At 37.9% G+C, this 13,931-nt stretch overlaps 1 protein-coding gene across 5 annotated transcripts in view; it reads right to left on the reverse strand.

Moving 5' to 3' along the window:
- The window catches only part of Slc25a40 (solute carrier family 25 member 40), a 45,392-nt gene extending 31,471 nt beyond the window's left edge, over window positions 1–13,921 (reverse strand). For 2 of the 5 annotated variants that reach the window (XR_007210080.1, XM_048339955.1), the window contains exons 1-6: window positions 13,748–13,919; window positions 8,213–8,284; window positions 6,293–6,413; window positions 4,505–4,564; window positions 2,608–2,714; window positions 29–96 (exon numbers count right to left, since the gene is read on the reverse strand). Coding sequence is in view for 4 of the 5 variants with exons in the window: in XM_048339955.1 (XP_048195912.1) it covers window positions 29–96; window positions 2,608–2,714; window positions 4,505–4,564; window positions 6,293–6,389 (332 nt within the window). In the remaining variant the exon portion in view is untranslated. Of the gene's footprint in view, window positions 1–28; window positions 97–2,607; window positions 2,715–4,504; window positions 4,565–6,292; window positions 6,414–8,212; window positions 8,285–13,747 lie in introns of all 5 variants that reach the window. The other 3 variants (XM_048339958.1, XM_048339957.1, XM_048339956.1) reach the window with 3 other exon arrangements.
- Between the last annotated feature and the right edge of the window lie 10 nt (window positions 13,922–13,931).

The following is a 13,931-nucleotide window of genomic DNA, read 5'->3' on the forward strand; positions in this document are numbered from 1 at the left end:
AGCAGAAAAAATATTTAATTTAACTTACAGAGTAGGAGGAAGACCACTCCACAGGGATTTAATGCCTTCGTTTCGAATGATTTTTAAAAAGGCATCCTATAATAGAAAAATACATTTCTATATATAGTAGAAAAGTCAAATTATGACAACTGATGATTCTTTTATGCATTGATTTCTAAAATATAAGCTTTCTGGATTCAAGTGTACATATTCTTTTTTTAAAAAAACAATTTTTAAAAAAAACATAAGTAAAATGGTACTTCTGTAAAATCTTTCTTACAGAATAATGTCTCTATTACTTGGCTCTAGATTGTACTATTCAGTTCTATTATAAAGCTTTTTATCTCTGTAAGTTTCCTTTTAATTGGCACACTGTTAACTGTACAAGGGTGGTTTCATTGTGATATTTCTGCACATATGTACAATATATCCCAAACATTCTCACTCCTTCCATCACTTTTTATTGGGAGGGGAGTGCTGGACTGGGGCTTGAACTCAGGACCTCATCACAAAAATAAATGAGACAGATAACAAGTACTAATGACACTATGAACAGATAGGAGTCCTCATAAATTTCTTGTAGGAATAAAATGATATAGCCATGCTTGAAAATAGGTGGGCACTTTCTCTAAAGGACAAATATAGTGGTATAATGTGACCCATCAATCCCAATTCCAGATAGTCAAGAAAAATTAAACCACATATTCACAAACATTTGAGTGTTCACAGCGGCATCATTCTTTCATAAAAGTGGAAATAACCACCCAAATTTCCATCAACTGATGAATGTAAACACAAATATGACATGCTGCAATATAAATGAACCATAAAACACTGTGCTAAGAAACTCATCACAAAGCATGGAATGTTGTCCTAGGTAAAGCAAAGCATATTAAGATGTTCAACTGCTCTGCTCTTCAACTGCTCTACTCTAGCTATATGCTCCTGAGGCTTACTTTATCACAAAAAGCTGCAAATGTTTACAAGAACTTTTGTTCCAAAAAGCTACAAACTAGAAACAGCCTTGCAAACAATCTGGGGCATGTGCATACTATGGAACACTAATGAGCAATAAAAAGAAACATGATTGATACATGTAACAACCTGGAAAATTATAGTAAGTTAGAAATGCCTATATCCCTACAATTTGGGATACAGTGGCAGGAGGAGTGTGTGTGTGTGTGTGTATGTGTGTGTGTGTGGTGTGTGTGTGTTGTGTCTGTATAGGAAAGAGTTAGTTCTATGGCAGTCTAGACTACAGAAAGAAACTATTGATTAAAAAAGAAAGCAAAAACAAAAAATGAGCTGGGTATGATGGCTCCTACCCGTAATCCTTCTTGGAATCAGAAATTGGGAATGTAGCTATATTTAAAGACAGTGTAGGAAAAAAAGTTATCAAGACTCCATCTCAATATGTAAGCCAGGTACAGGTGACTGTAATCCTAGCAATCTGGGAGGCGTAAGAGGAGGATTATGATCCTAGGGTAGTCCTAGCAAAAGTTGAGACCCTATATGTAAAAATCTTGTAAAACCTTGGGTCTGGGAATATGGCCTAGTGGTAAAATGCTCGCCTCATGTACATGAAGCCCTGGGTTCGATTCCTCCTCACCACATACATAGAAAAAGCCAGAAGTGGCACTGTGGTTCAAGTGGTAGAGTGCTAGCCTTGAGCACAAAGAAGCCAGGGACAGTGCTCAGGTCCTGAGTTCAAGCCTCAGGACTGGCAAAAAACAAAACAAAAAACTTGTAAAGCCTTTAAAAGTCTAAGGAATTGGAAGTGTAGCTCAAGCAGGAGAGTGCTTGCCTAGTTACTGCAAGGCTCTGATTTCACAGCTCAGTTCTACTTAACACCCTCCCCACCAAAGCCAACTTTGAAAAAGTTAGATATATTATGATCCCAAACACATAGTATTTTTGAAATGACAAAATTGTATAAATTGAGAAGAGATTAGCAATTGCCAGAGGTTACGAAGTAGGAAAGAGCACAGGTTGTAGCTCTAAAAGGGGAACAAGCAAAATCCCGGTAATGATAGAATTGATTTTTAAGTTAACGATACCTTAGATGTATTGTTCATACAATTGTCTTAATAGTACACATGACCTACAATTATCTAAATAAAAAAAAAACTCACCCAATTTTGATGGTATGGGAGAGCCCAAAAATGTAAACTTGCTGGAATGTTACTTTGTAGCCATTAGTCTTATAGCCATTAGCCTGGATGGAATCTTGACAACTTATTGTTGACTGCCATGCAGTAATTAGTTATGATATAGTTATTTTGTAGCCTTGCAGACTGGTATCTGTAATCACTAAGGACTCTGACATCTGCATATGGCTGTTCTCTTTAAAAACCCTGCTAAACAAAAGCCCATGGCTGCACTCTCCTATGTGAATAGAGGGTGAGGATGCCTCAGCTTAATAAAGGCTCCTTGCCCTGTTAAAAAATACCTAATTTTATAAAGCTACACACTCTTTTATTTCTCCATAAAAAGCATAATCCAATCAAAGTTACTAAAGAGGAAAGACTTTGCTTTTTCTGACTTAATATGATGACACTTCACTTCTCTACGATTGATACATGATTCCAAATAATATAATCTCCTTACCAATGTTCCCTGGAAGTTTCCTGGCTTCTTGTACCATGCCTTGTTGCCTGCTTCTTCACAGATACACACATGATCCATGAGTCCATTACTGTACATAAAACACTTTCCTGACAAAGGAGTCCAACAGTCAATAATTACTCCACATAACTAGTTTTATAGACAAACACCAGAGAAAGGACAACTAGGAGACTAGAAAATCATGGAAAGACAAATTACTTTGAAAAAGGAAAGTAACTGCGTTTAAGGGTGAAAGATATATGAATCCATTTTGCTTAATGATATGGCAATGGATTCTAAACTCAAACTTGTGAAGTCGTAGAGGAAATTATAGAAATAAATTATTTTATGTTATTCAAGGGAATGAAGAAACAAGACAAATGAAGATAGCCTAGATTTGGAAGAACATGGATGCAATGCTTTTACTTAACAGTATACAAGGGAGAATAATTTTGTTCCTCAATGTAAATAATGCTATGCTTTGGCTCTTCCTCTACATCTGTACTTCTCAGTCTAGCCACTGGTCACTGGTCACTGGTCACATTTACTACAACTTTCACTAATACCAAATTATTTACTGGATCTACTCTAGCTGCCAAAACTGTGTTCTCTGTTCAATATGCAATTCTGAGTATCATAATGTATAAGTCTGAATATCTCCTTTTGCTTTTGGTTTTCATTGTTTGATGGGATTTGAAGTTTGAACTGAAGAGTTTAAATTCAGGTTGGTAGGTGCTCTAATGAAGAGCCACACTTCCTTCCCTTTATTACATTGGTAATTTTGCCATAGGGTCTTGCTTTTCCCACAAGTGTAAGCTCAGACTTTGATCCTCCTATTTTGTGCTTCCCATATGCCCGTTTCTTTCATTGAGGTGAAGTTTTGCATTATTATTATTTTTTTTTTTTGTCCAGGCTTGCTTGGAACCTTGATATTCATGATCTCAACCTCTCACATTTCTGAAACAATAGAGATACCTACTGAATTCAACTATTGGTTTAGATGGGATTTCATGAACTATGTGCTGGAGCTAGCCTCAAACTTCAATCTTTCCAATCGCAAGTCTCTCAAGTACCTAGGATTACAAGAATGAGTCACGATTCCAAGCTTCCAGACTTTCTTTAGTATGTAACAAATTATCTTTTAGTTGTTTCTAGTTACTCGCCTATTCTTTTATTCATCTAAAACATAAGTTGTTCATTACATCCCATTTCTATGCAATCAATACGATAAGCCATTTTTCTCACAGGCCAGTCTATCTTCTGCTATATATATACTTTTTTGGTTTGGTTTTCTTTTTATGTTTTAAGCTCATGGCTGTGTTCCTGCAAAGCAAGTTCTCTATTGCTAAACTAAATCGCCAGCCTCTTAAGTTTGTGAAAAATGTCATTATCTTTAATAAGCTTTAAAAGATTGCCCATGAAAATGGTATTCTTGCTAAACTTAAAAAACATACAGTTACTCAAATTCCACAAGAACTACTATCTAGCAATTAACCAGGTTGCCTAATTATGAATTTCCAATCACTAGATTTAAGCAACTGTTGTCAGAAATGTCTTAGAATGGACAAAAGACTTAAAAAGAAGTTAGGATTCTAAGGTGTCATAAGTTCTATAATTCTGTCTATAATTCTACTCTCACTTGAGAGGTATATATATGTGGGTACATCACATATATAGTATATACAATCTTCAGGTCCTAAGAGTGGTAGATATAATAGTTATGTATGTACATATTTATGTATGTGTATATGCTTACACCTCACCTTATAAAATGGTGAATAAACATTTCTACATTAGACACCCATTTTAATAAACTATCAAAAATAGAATGAGTCAAAATTAAAATGACTGGAGAAACATTTATAGATCTAACACTTTCAGGGTAACATACACATCATACCTTTGGGAAAGGGGTTGCTCTGGGCTTGGAGTCGAATTTTAACTACATCCAGTGGTGTCACTATGAATATATAAGTTTCAGTTAACAAGTGATACATATCAACTGTACAGCAATTTCCCAGAAAACATAAAATATATAAATTTGTACCCTTCCACACTGCTGTATAATACTCATAAAACTATGGAAGCAGTCTTGAATATACTTCCCAACTAAGCTATACTCCTAGCTCTTCAATGTAACATTCTAACATTTTTGCCCTTAAATGTTGCTTTCATAGGACTGGTGCAAAGAAATACTGTGGTTACTTCCCTAACAGGTATAAACAGTCATTTATAACATAGCTACAACTACAGTTTCACTAGCATTAATACTAAACTACTTATACTTACTACTTAGAAGAATACTCTCCAAAAGTAAGGAATTAAAGTTTCAAAAGTCTAATTAAAAATTTGAGAATAAATCTGTATCACAAGTAATTCGTAATCAATTCGTATCAGTCTTCCTAATCTGTTAAATTTACCTATACCAATAAAAGCTGTAGGAAATGAAAACTTCAGTAAGCTAGTCATAGATCCTTTTAGCTTTAAGCTATGTTATTTGGGAACAACATGACAAATCACATCATTTTAATTTGTATTCTTTACTTCATCTAAGTAGAAAAAAGTGCCAAATAATATTTCCAAAAAAATGTTTCCTTATCTGGGAAGTCACATTTTATAGCCCCCAAATTCTAAACTGAAGATACATCATAAAGTAACCTACTTTATTATTTCTAATAATTTGTTTTCTTAATTAAAAACCTAACCACCTTAAAATAACTACAATGTTAAATTGTTACCTATGTCATTTGGCTGTCTGTAAGAAACTCACTATAAGAAACAGAAAAACAAGCTGGGCAGTGATGGCTTATGCCTATAATTCTAGCTACTCAGAGGCTGAGAGTTGGAGGACTGTGATTCAAAGCCAGCCCAGAAAGAAAAGACCAGAATCCCAACCTCCAATTTACTAGTGCAAAGGCAGGCTGGAGCTGTGGCTCTAGTGGTAGCTATGAGTAACACTGAATGAGAGTATGAGATACTAATTTCAAGACCCCAAACTGGCAAAACAGGAAAAGAACAAAAATGTGATCAAAGGAAATTTTCAAAATTCACTGTAATACAATGTAAGATTCTGTTTGTTTGGTGGCTACCATAGATTGCCTAAGTTGTTTTATTCGATATGCAAACATTTTATCTAATTTTTATTTGAAGAGGTAAGGCATAGAAGTCTGATGTTGGTGGGGATCTTAGAAACTCTCTTTAACCTCTGATTTAATGAAAAGTTCATAGAAAAATATAGTCTGGCGCTGGGAATATAGCCTAGTGGCAAGAGTGCTTGACTCGTATACATGTAGCCCTGGTTCGATTCCCCAGCACCACATATATAGAAAATGGCCAGAAGCAGCGCTGTGGCTCAAGTGGCAGAGTGCTATCCTTGAGCAAAGAGAAGCCAGGGACAGTGCTCAGGCCCTGAGTCCAAGGCCCAGGACTGGCAAAAAAATAAAATAAAATAAAATAAATATATATATAGTCTGTCCTCAAGTGTATTCACCCTGAGAATCCCAAAGCAAAGACTAAATTCAAGGCACCTGATGTTCTTTGCCCAGACATCTTTTGATATTGTCCGGCGGATAAGGAGTACTAGCATAATTTATAATCAGTAATAACATTATTTCACAGACAGTCTAACGTTAATGGATGTGCTGATTCATTCAACATTATATAGTTTATATTGGTGACATAAGTTTACCCATTAGTGATGTCAATATTGCTCCAGTACAAGAGGCCAACATTTGCTGGAGAGGTGTCACTTTGACTATTCGTGGGTCTTCTGTTTCAGTAACCATATTTTTCACTAATTAGAGAAAAATCTGTTAAAGAAAAGCAAAACATGAAAAAGTTTGACAGCAAATGCCTTCAAAATTGACTGGTAATGTTAAACATCTAAAATAATAGCCCAAGCTGGGTACTGGTGACTACCCCTGTAATTCTAGCTAGTCAGGAGGCTGAGGTCTAAGGTTTGAAGCCAGCCTAGGAAGAAAAGTCTATGAGACTCTTATCTCCAAGGAACCCCCAAAAAGCCAGAACTGGAGCTGTGGCTCAGGTGATAGAGCTCCAGTCTTGAGCCAGGAAGGTCAAGAACAGCACCAAGGCCCTGAATTTAATTAAGCCCTGGGATCAGCGTAACAACAATAGTAATAATAATAGCCAGAGGCTGGGACTTAGTGGTAGAGAGCTTGCAGAACATGTGTAACACCTTGGGTCTGGATTCCTAACATTGAAAAAAAAATCCTAATTATATCAGAATATATGCTTTCGGGCATTATTAAAATTAAATATATAAGTTCCATGTACATGGATACAACTGTCACTAATAGAAAATGTCCTCTGATCTTAAAAGGGTTATTATGTATCGGCTAATCTCTAAGCGCAGCATCACATTTTTAAAGACAGCTAAGAAAGTTATGGAAATAGACTCTGAGCAAGTGACAGAGTAAAAGCAGCTGACCAACAAAAAAGTTACAGAATTTACAGATACTATACGTTTCACTTCATAAACAATACTCAGATACCATAATCTCATATGAATATCATTAAATATTGTACTATCTCTATTGAACACAAGTTTTGCATAGGTATTAAATAAAACATATAACTTTAATAAGAAGCATCTTTCAAAAATTATTTTAGAAAAGCAACATATTTTGTTTTTTAAAGTCAGGTATCGGGCTGAGAATATGGCCTAGTGGTAAAAGTGCTCGCCTCATAAAGTCAGGTATCATGTATAGTAAAAAAGTCACTTATAAACTTACTAATTAAAAACAACCAGGGGCATGGTGGTACACACCTATAATCCTAGCACCTGGAAAAGAGGCAGGAGGATCATGATGAATTCCAAGCCAGCCTGGGATACACAGTCTTACACAAAACACAAAATCACAGCCTATGTAATCCTAGCTACTCCAAATGCTGACATGTAGGGATTGTGGCTCAAGGCCAGTCTGAACAGGAAAGTCTAATGGACTGTTATTTCCAATCATCAAAAAGCCATAAGTGGAGCTGTGGCTCAAGTGGTCCAAGGCTAGCCTTGAGCAAAAAAAAGCTAAAACAGTGCCTAGACCAGCAAGCCTCAGGACTGACACAAGATAAAGAAACTTGATACAAATTGCCCAAATCCTTTCTAGAAAGGACAGACCAATATATAATTCTGCTGGCAATACATGATTTCCTACTGATTCAGAGTCAAACCCCACAATGTCATTATGTCTCTCTTTTTTTTCCCCTTTGAGCCATTCAAAATTACACTCAAGCTTCTTTGCTCTAAATACTTTACAATATTCTCTCACAGTACAATGAACAAATTTAGGAACATCAATCTTGACATAATCCTGTTTTGTAAATTTTATCAATGTCTTATAAAACGATGATACTTTAGTTTCTTGATTTCTTATGAAGAGTTAACTACAATATTGAACATCTGCTGTCTTAGGTGTTAATCTCTTTTTAAATTTTTTAAAATTTACTTTTAATCTTAAAAAATGTAAATTAGCATACAAAGGAGGTTTCTGTTTGTGGCCCTACTATATACAATGTATCCCAATCAATTTCCTCTCCTTTCCCAACAAGACCTTAAAAGCACCTTTGCTTTTTATAGACTTCCTTACCTTACCTCCCTGGTTAAGTCTTTTCCTCAATTCTATGCTCCAATATTTCACTGTTTGTAACATCAGTAGCTGAAAACCTGTAGTGAAAAACAAGAACAAGTGTCCTATCTTTTCATGTAGGAAAAGAATAATAAGTCTAAAGAAAAGGAGCGTATACAAACTGTAAGAAATCAACAATTGTTTATTCAATGCTTTCTATTAAGTTGGCTTTTGTTTTGTTTTCTTTAGACGCGAAGTCTCAGTAGCCTAAATTGGCCTCAAATCTGTGATCTTCCTGCCTCAGTCTCCTAAACTCTAGGATTACAGGAGTGTCTTCCTACACCCAGGTCTATTAAATGCTTTAAGAAACATGAAGAGGGGCTGGGGATATAGCCTAGTGGCAAGAGTGCCTGCCTCGGTATACCCGAGGCCCTAGGTTCGATTCCCCAGCACCACATATACAGAAAACGGCCAGAAGCGGCGCTGTGGCTCAAGTGGCAGAGTGCTAGCCTTGAGCGGGAAGAAGCCAGGGACAGTGCTTAGGCCCTGAGTCCAAGGCCCAGGACTGGCCAAAAACAAAAAAAAACATGAAGAACACTTCACAAATGTAAGCATTCAAGTTATGAAACAATTCTATAAACCCTTTGTGATATACAAGTTAGCATATGCATCTTTAAAAATAAACAACTCTAGAACTAGAAAAAGTGCTCAACCTTTGCATCATTTATAGTGGAACAATGACATGCATACTATTCTGCAGAAAATGTCTAGAATATTTTCATCTTTCATGTTTTTCAAGTCTATACCTGGGCTGGGATGTAGCTCAGTAGTAAAGCACCTGCCTAGCAGGTACAATGTCCTGGGTTCAATCCCCAGGGCCAAAAAAATGAAAATGAAAAGGAAAAGAAGACAAAACAAAAAATCTCTATACCTATTAAACAGCAACTTTACATTTCTCTCCCCCCTCCCCATGCCACAACCAATTCTAATTTCTACTTTTGTGACTTTTACTATATTAATACCTCCTAATTGGAATCATATATCAATCAGGTTAACAACTGGCATATTTCATTTAACATGTTTGTTCAAGGTTATTTAATAGTGTAACATCAGTTGAAGGACAGGTATAGTCCATTTGCATGTGTATAGGTATAAATATAAATTTAAGGACATATAGAGCATGTCTACCTCTTGACAACTGTAAACCATGTGTAAATATACACATTTCCTTGAGGTCTGATTTCAGTTTTGAGTAAGTACTCAGAGCTGGGGCTGTGGAATATATAGTTGTGCTATATTTAAGCCTCTGAACAACTTCCATGCTGTTTGCTTTAACAGCCATACCAGTTTACATTTCCACCAACTGTACATAAGAATTCCAATGTCTCCATTCAGTTTTAATCAACTTGTAATACCTGTGACCAAATTCCTGAGATAAACAAGTTACTGAAAGGTGTATTTCTGGCTCACAGTTTTAGAGATTTCAGTTCACAGTCAATTGGCTATGATGCTCTCCAAAGACCTAAGTTCAAGGACTGGTCTTTCACCTGTGGGATACTACTGGGAAGTGATGGAACCTTTAAAAAGTGAGTGATCTTGACTTACTGAAGGAATTCCCTTGAAGTGGATAGCTAACTGCTTCTTCATCTCTGTCAAGTCCTGGGCACAGGTGGCTGGTTTTGCTATGGGCTGCAGCCATGATGTATTGATGAGCTGCCTCAAGCCCATAAGCAACAGTCAACTAGTCATAAACTGAAACCTCCAAAACTTGGAGTTCAAATAAAGTTTTTACAAGTTCATTGTCTCAGGCATTTGTTTCAGTAACCAACAGTGTACGGATGCCAAGAGGGGAGTTTCAACGTTGCTGTGACTGTGCCTAAAGATGTGGGAGAGCCTTTAGAATTAGTTTACAGGAGATTCCAAAGACTTGGGGAATCAGCTAGAAAAAGCCTAGAAATGATATAGGCAGAGCTTAATGGTTGACTCTAGTAAAGGCTCAGAAGAACAAAATGCTAACAGAAAAAGGACAGTTAAGTCTCAGATGGAAATAAAAGTTCCACCCATATTATAATACTATTCAAGACTTTGAAGTACATACAGCTTACAGGAAATTTCAAGGCAGCAAATCATTCAGGCAGTGGCTTGGGTATTACTGGTTGCTTTTAGTCAGATTTACCATGATAATCAGAAACAAAAAGGAAAAGAGCAGACACTTAAATTCACAGCTTGTACAGAAAAGGAGCTCACGGCAAGGTTTTTGCCTAGGAAGGTACAGTTAATAAAGGTGACAATAGGAATTATGCCTTGAGGGCACAGGAGTATCAACCTAGTGAAGTCAGGAAGGCTGTAAGCAAAGCTTATCGTGCTAGAATGCTACCAGGAATATCTACAACAAAGGTTGTATGGTGTGAGGTATCAGATGGAATGAGTCTCTTTCAAAACTGGACTAGAGGCCAGGCCCTAGTCTACTGAAGAGAAGACTACAGTGAAGACTCCACCCTTGCAAGCTCAAAGCCATTAAAAAGCATAGAACCTGCTTCAAAGACTTTCTTTTGTTTTACAGCCCCCAGCATCCAGATCACCCAGAAACACTGGAATCAAGTCACTCAAGAAGCTATTGCTGTCATTCTTCCTATGCACATGTGGCCTAAATACAGCTGGCACCATGGCTGCACATGGCATCATTCATGCGATGCTAATTTTGCAAACATGCACATTTCAAGAGAAGTTGAAGAGAAAGATCTCAGAAAGATTTGAAAGGAAAGTCATAGAAGCCAGACAGTATGTGATATGGCTGGATTTCCTGTAAACAGGCCTAGACAGGATGGTAGGTGAGCTGTGAGAGTGAAACCAAAGCTGCAGTGAAGACCCAAAGCAGGAAGCAATGCCAGGAGTGTGGAATGCCTGCAGAGGGAAGCTGCAGGCGGTATCCAGTTAACCCGAGAGAGTAGTGATGTGGGCTGCAGCCTGTCCACCCAGTGTGCACTGGATCCACTTTGCCCTTTGCAACCCAGATCTACCATGGTATGCCACAGATGTCTAACATGGAGACTTGGGATTTAATGTTTGCTTTGATGAGCTTAAATTTTCTTTGGTATGATCCCTCAGTATTTTTTACTCCCTCCTTTTGGAATAGTAATCTTTACCCAGTGACTTAAGCATCTTAGAAGTATATATAATTTGTGCTGGTAATTGGCAATACTGGGTTTAAAATTTGGGACCTCCACATACAATATCATTCAAGCCACACCCCTAGTCTGTTTTGCTTTAGTTGTTTATGGTAAGTCTCATACTTTTGTTCAAGTTGGCCTTAGACAGCAATCTTCTTATCTCTGCCTTCCAAGTATCTGGCATTACAAGTATGCACCAAAATGGGACAGCTTTTTAGAGATAAGAGTAACATTAACTTTTCCTAGGCTAGCCTCCAATTGTGAGTCTCCTATCTCTGCTTCCAATATAGTTGGGATTGCAGGGATGCACGACTATGCCTAACTCAACATAATTTGGTTTTAAAACTTCTATAGGTGATCACAGCTGAGTTTTCCTTGAGTCTCAGAAGAAACATTAAATTTGGAGTTCTGAATGATGATGTTACAGTTACAATGTAAAAAAAAAAAACTCCTATAGTTGGATTAAATGTATTTTGAGCTATGAGATGCACATGAGTCCTAGGTGGCCATTGTTAGAATAGTTTATGTGCAAGACAAGCATGAAAGATATGTGCCTCGCTTCTCTGAGCTTGTTTTAACCCTGGGCTGGGACCACAGGAGGGGAAGTTTTCCATTTCCCTCTTGCCAGCTTGTTGATCTATTTCCCACCACTACCAAGGGACATCCAGGCACTCTGGATGCAAGAGAGGCTTCCTACAGGTGGCCAAGGAAGGCTTCGGATCATCAAAAAAAGTTGGGAGTACTCCGAGAACTGAGGGGAGAAAAGGCTAGAAGAGAAAAGGTTCGTGGTGCTTGACTAATACGCTCAAATCCCTGAGTTTGATCCCTAGCACCTGGCACAAAGAGGTTAATCTTTATTCAAGGTCATCAAACCACTTAAGGATGGGGCCATTACTAAATGAAATTCATTTCTCTTGACTCAAGGCCAAATGTTCATGCAACTAGACCATGACTCTGCTCAAAGTTCTCCAATTTTGCTCAAAGGAATGTTTTAATCAAGCTTCTGACAAATAACTCTGCTTCCATTAATTTAACTTTTTATCCAAAGGGTTGTTCTCCAAGCACATTTTAAATTTCTACTTTAACATAAATCTTGTTCTGTTTTTTGGAGGGGTAGGGTACTGTGGTTTGAACTCAGGTTCCCAATTCCACCCATCCTATTCCCCCTTGCTAAATAGAAGCACTACACTTGGGTCACCCAAGACCACAAACCCATAGTAATAGGTTTGATTCTTCACCTGATAAGGAGATTTCTGTCTTTTGGCCAAGGCCTTCTTATGGCTAGTAAAAGATTTTGGTTTCAATAAATTACATACACACACACACACACACACACACACACACACACACACACACACACCCCTCCCTTTCATTCCAGTCTATGGTATTAACTATATTCTATATTAGTGTTTTTCAACATTTTAAACTGTTTTATAACAGAAATCTTGTCCTTTCTGTAGTTTATACTTTAAAAATAGGTAATTTTTTCCCAATAGAAATGATAATATCAAGTATGTGCTCAAAGGACACATACTGCTGACTCTCAAGATCTGCAAGCTCCTATTCATAACTCCATGGCTGATGTCCATTATCTCTTGTCCTCCATAAGCCTTTCTCCTAGACCACTCTCTTGAGTTACAAATATCTTCATCTATCTAATAAACACAGTTTAATAAACAATAGTTGCTCCATACTTTTCAACCTAAACCTGTCCCAAACAAAATTTTCATTTCCCTTGGCAACCTCAATCTCTACTTTGGCCAACATCCCAATCTACTCTTGACTATGCTTTAGTATACTTCATTACAAGATGGTTACAGTGACACACTCTTGACTTCCCTTAAGTATTACATTAAAAGATTAACCACTATACAATGAGTGCATATTATGGCCGGAAGAAATGAAAAAGAACTTACAACATAATACTTTTTTTAAAAGGAGGAACATACCCAGTCCAATTTCTGTGGGGTAGTTCCCCATTCCTAGAACAAAATTCAATCCTTACTATAACCCCATGATCACCTTCCTTTTTCAGAAGAAAAAAAAAACAAAATAAGCAAACCCTGATATATCATTTTTCACTTTTTTAAAAGAACTAAACTTAAATACCATAAGGAAAGCAAGTCTGTGCAGAACAAAGGCAGGTGAGACAGAAACACTGCCACCTTCCAAATGGCTCAGGGCTCACAGGGAGGTTGCCATCAGGGTCACAGGGCGCCAGGGTCCACCGCCCCTCGCCCCGCTGAGGTCTCCACCGTGACCTCCTCCCCGCAAGGTCCTTGGGAAAATCTCGCCCTGCAACTCGGAGCGCGCGTGGGGCAGGGGCAGCCTCCAGCCCGTCGGACCCGGCCGGTAATCTCCGGACGTCCGGCCTGAGGGAAATTAGCGTACCTGGTGGAGAGGTGGCGGGAGGACAGGTGATCTCAGCGAACCTAAGGGTTTAGACAGCAGACCCTTGTGGTAGGCTGGCTGACCTCTGGGGCGGCGTCCGCCACCCTGGCCCTACTCCTTAGGCAGGCTGACAGGCCAGGGTGGTGTCCTGAACTTTAAAGCAGAGAACTGGCCCCTGAGGCCG

This window comes from Perognathus longimembris, chromosome 2, assembly GCF_023159225.1.
Source record: "Perognathus longimembris pacificus isolate PPM17 chromosome 2, ASM2315922v1, whole genome shotgun sequence".
In the NCBI taxonomy this organism is placed as follows: domain Eukaryota; kingdom Metazoa; phylum Chordata; class Mammalia; order Rodentia; family Heteromyidae; genus Perognathus; species Perognathus longimembris.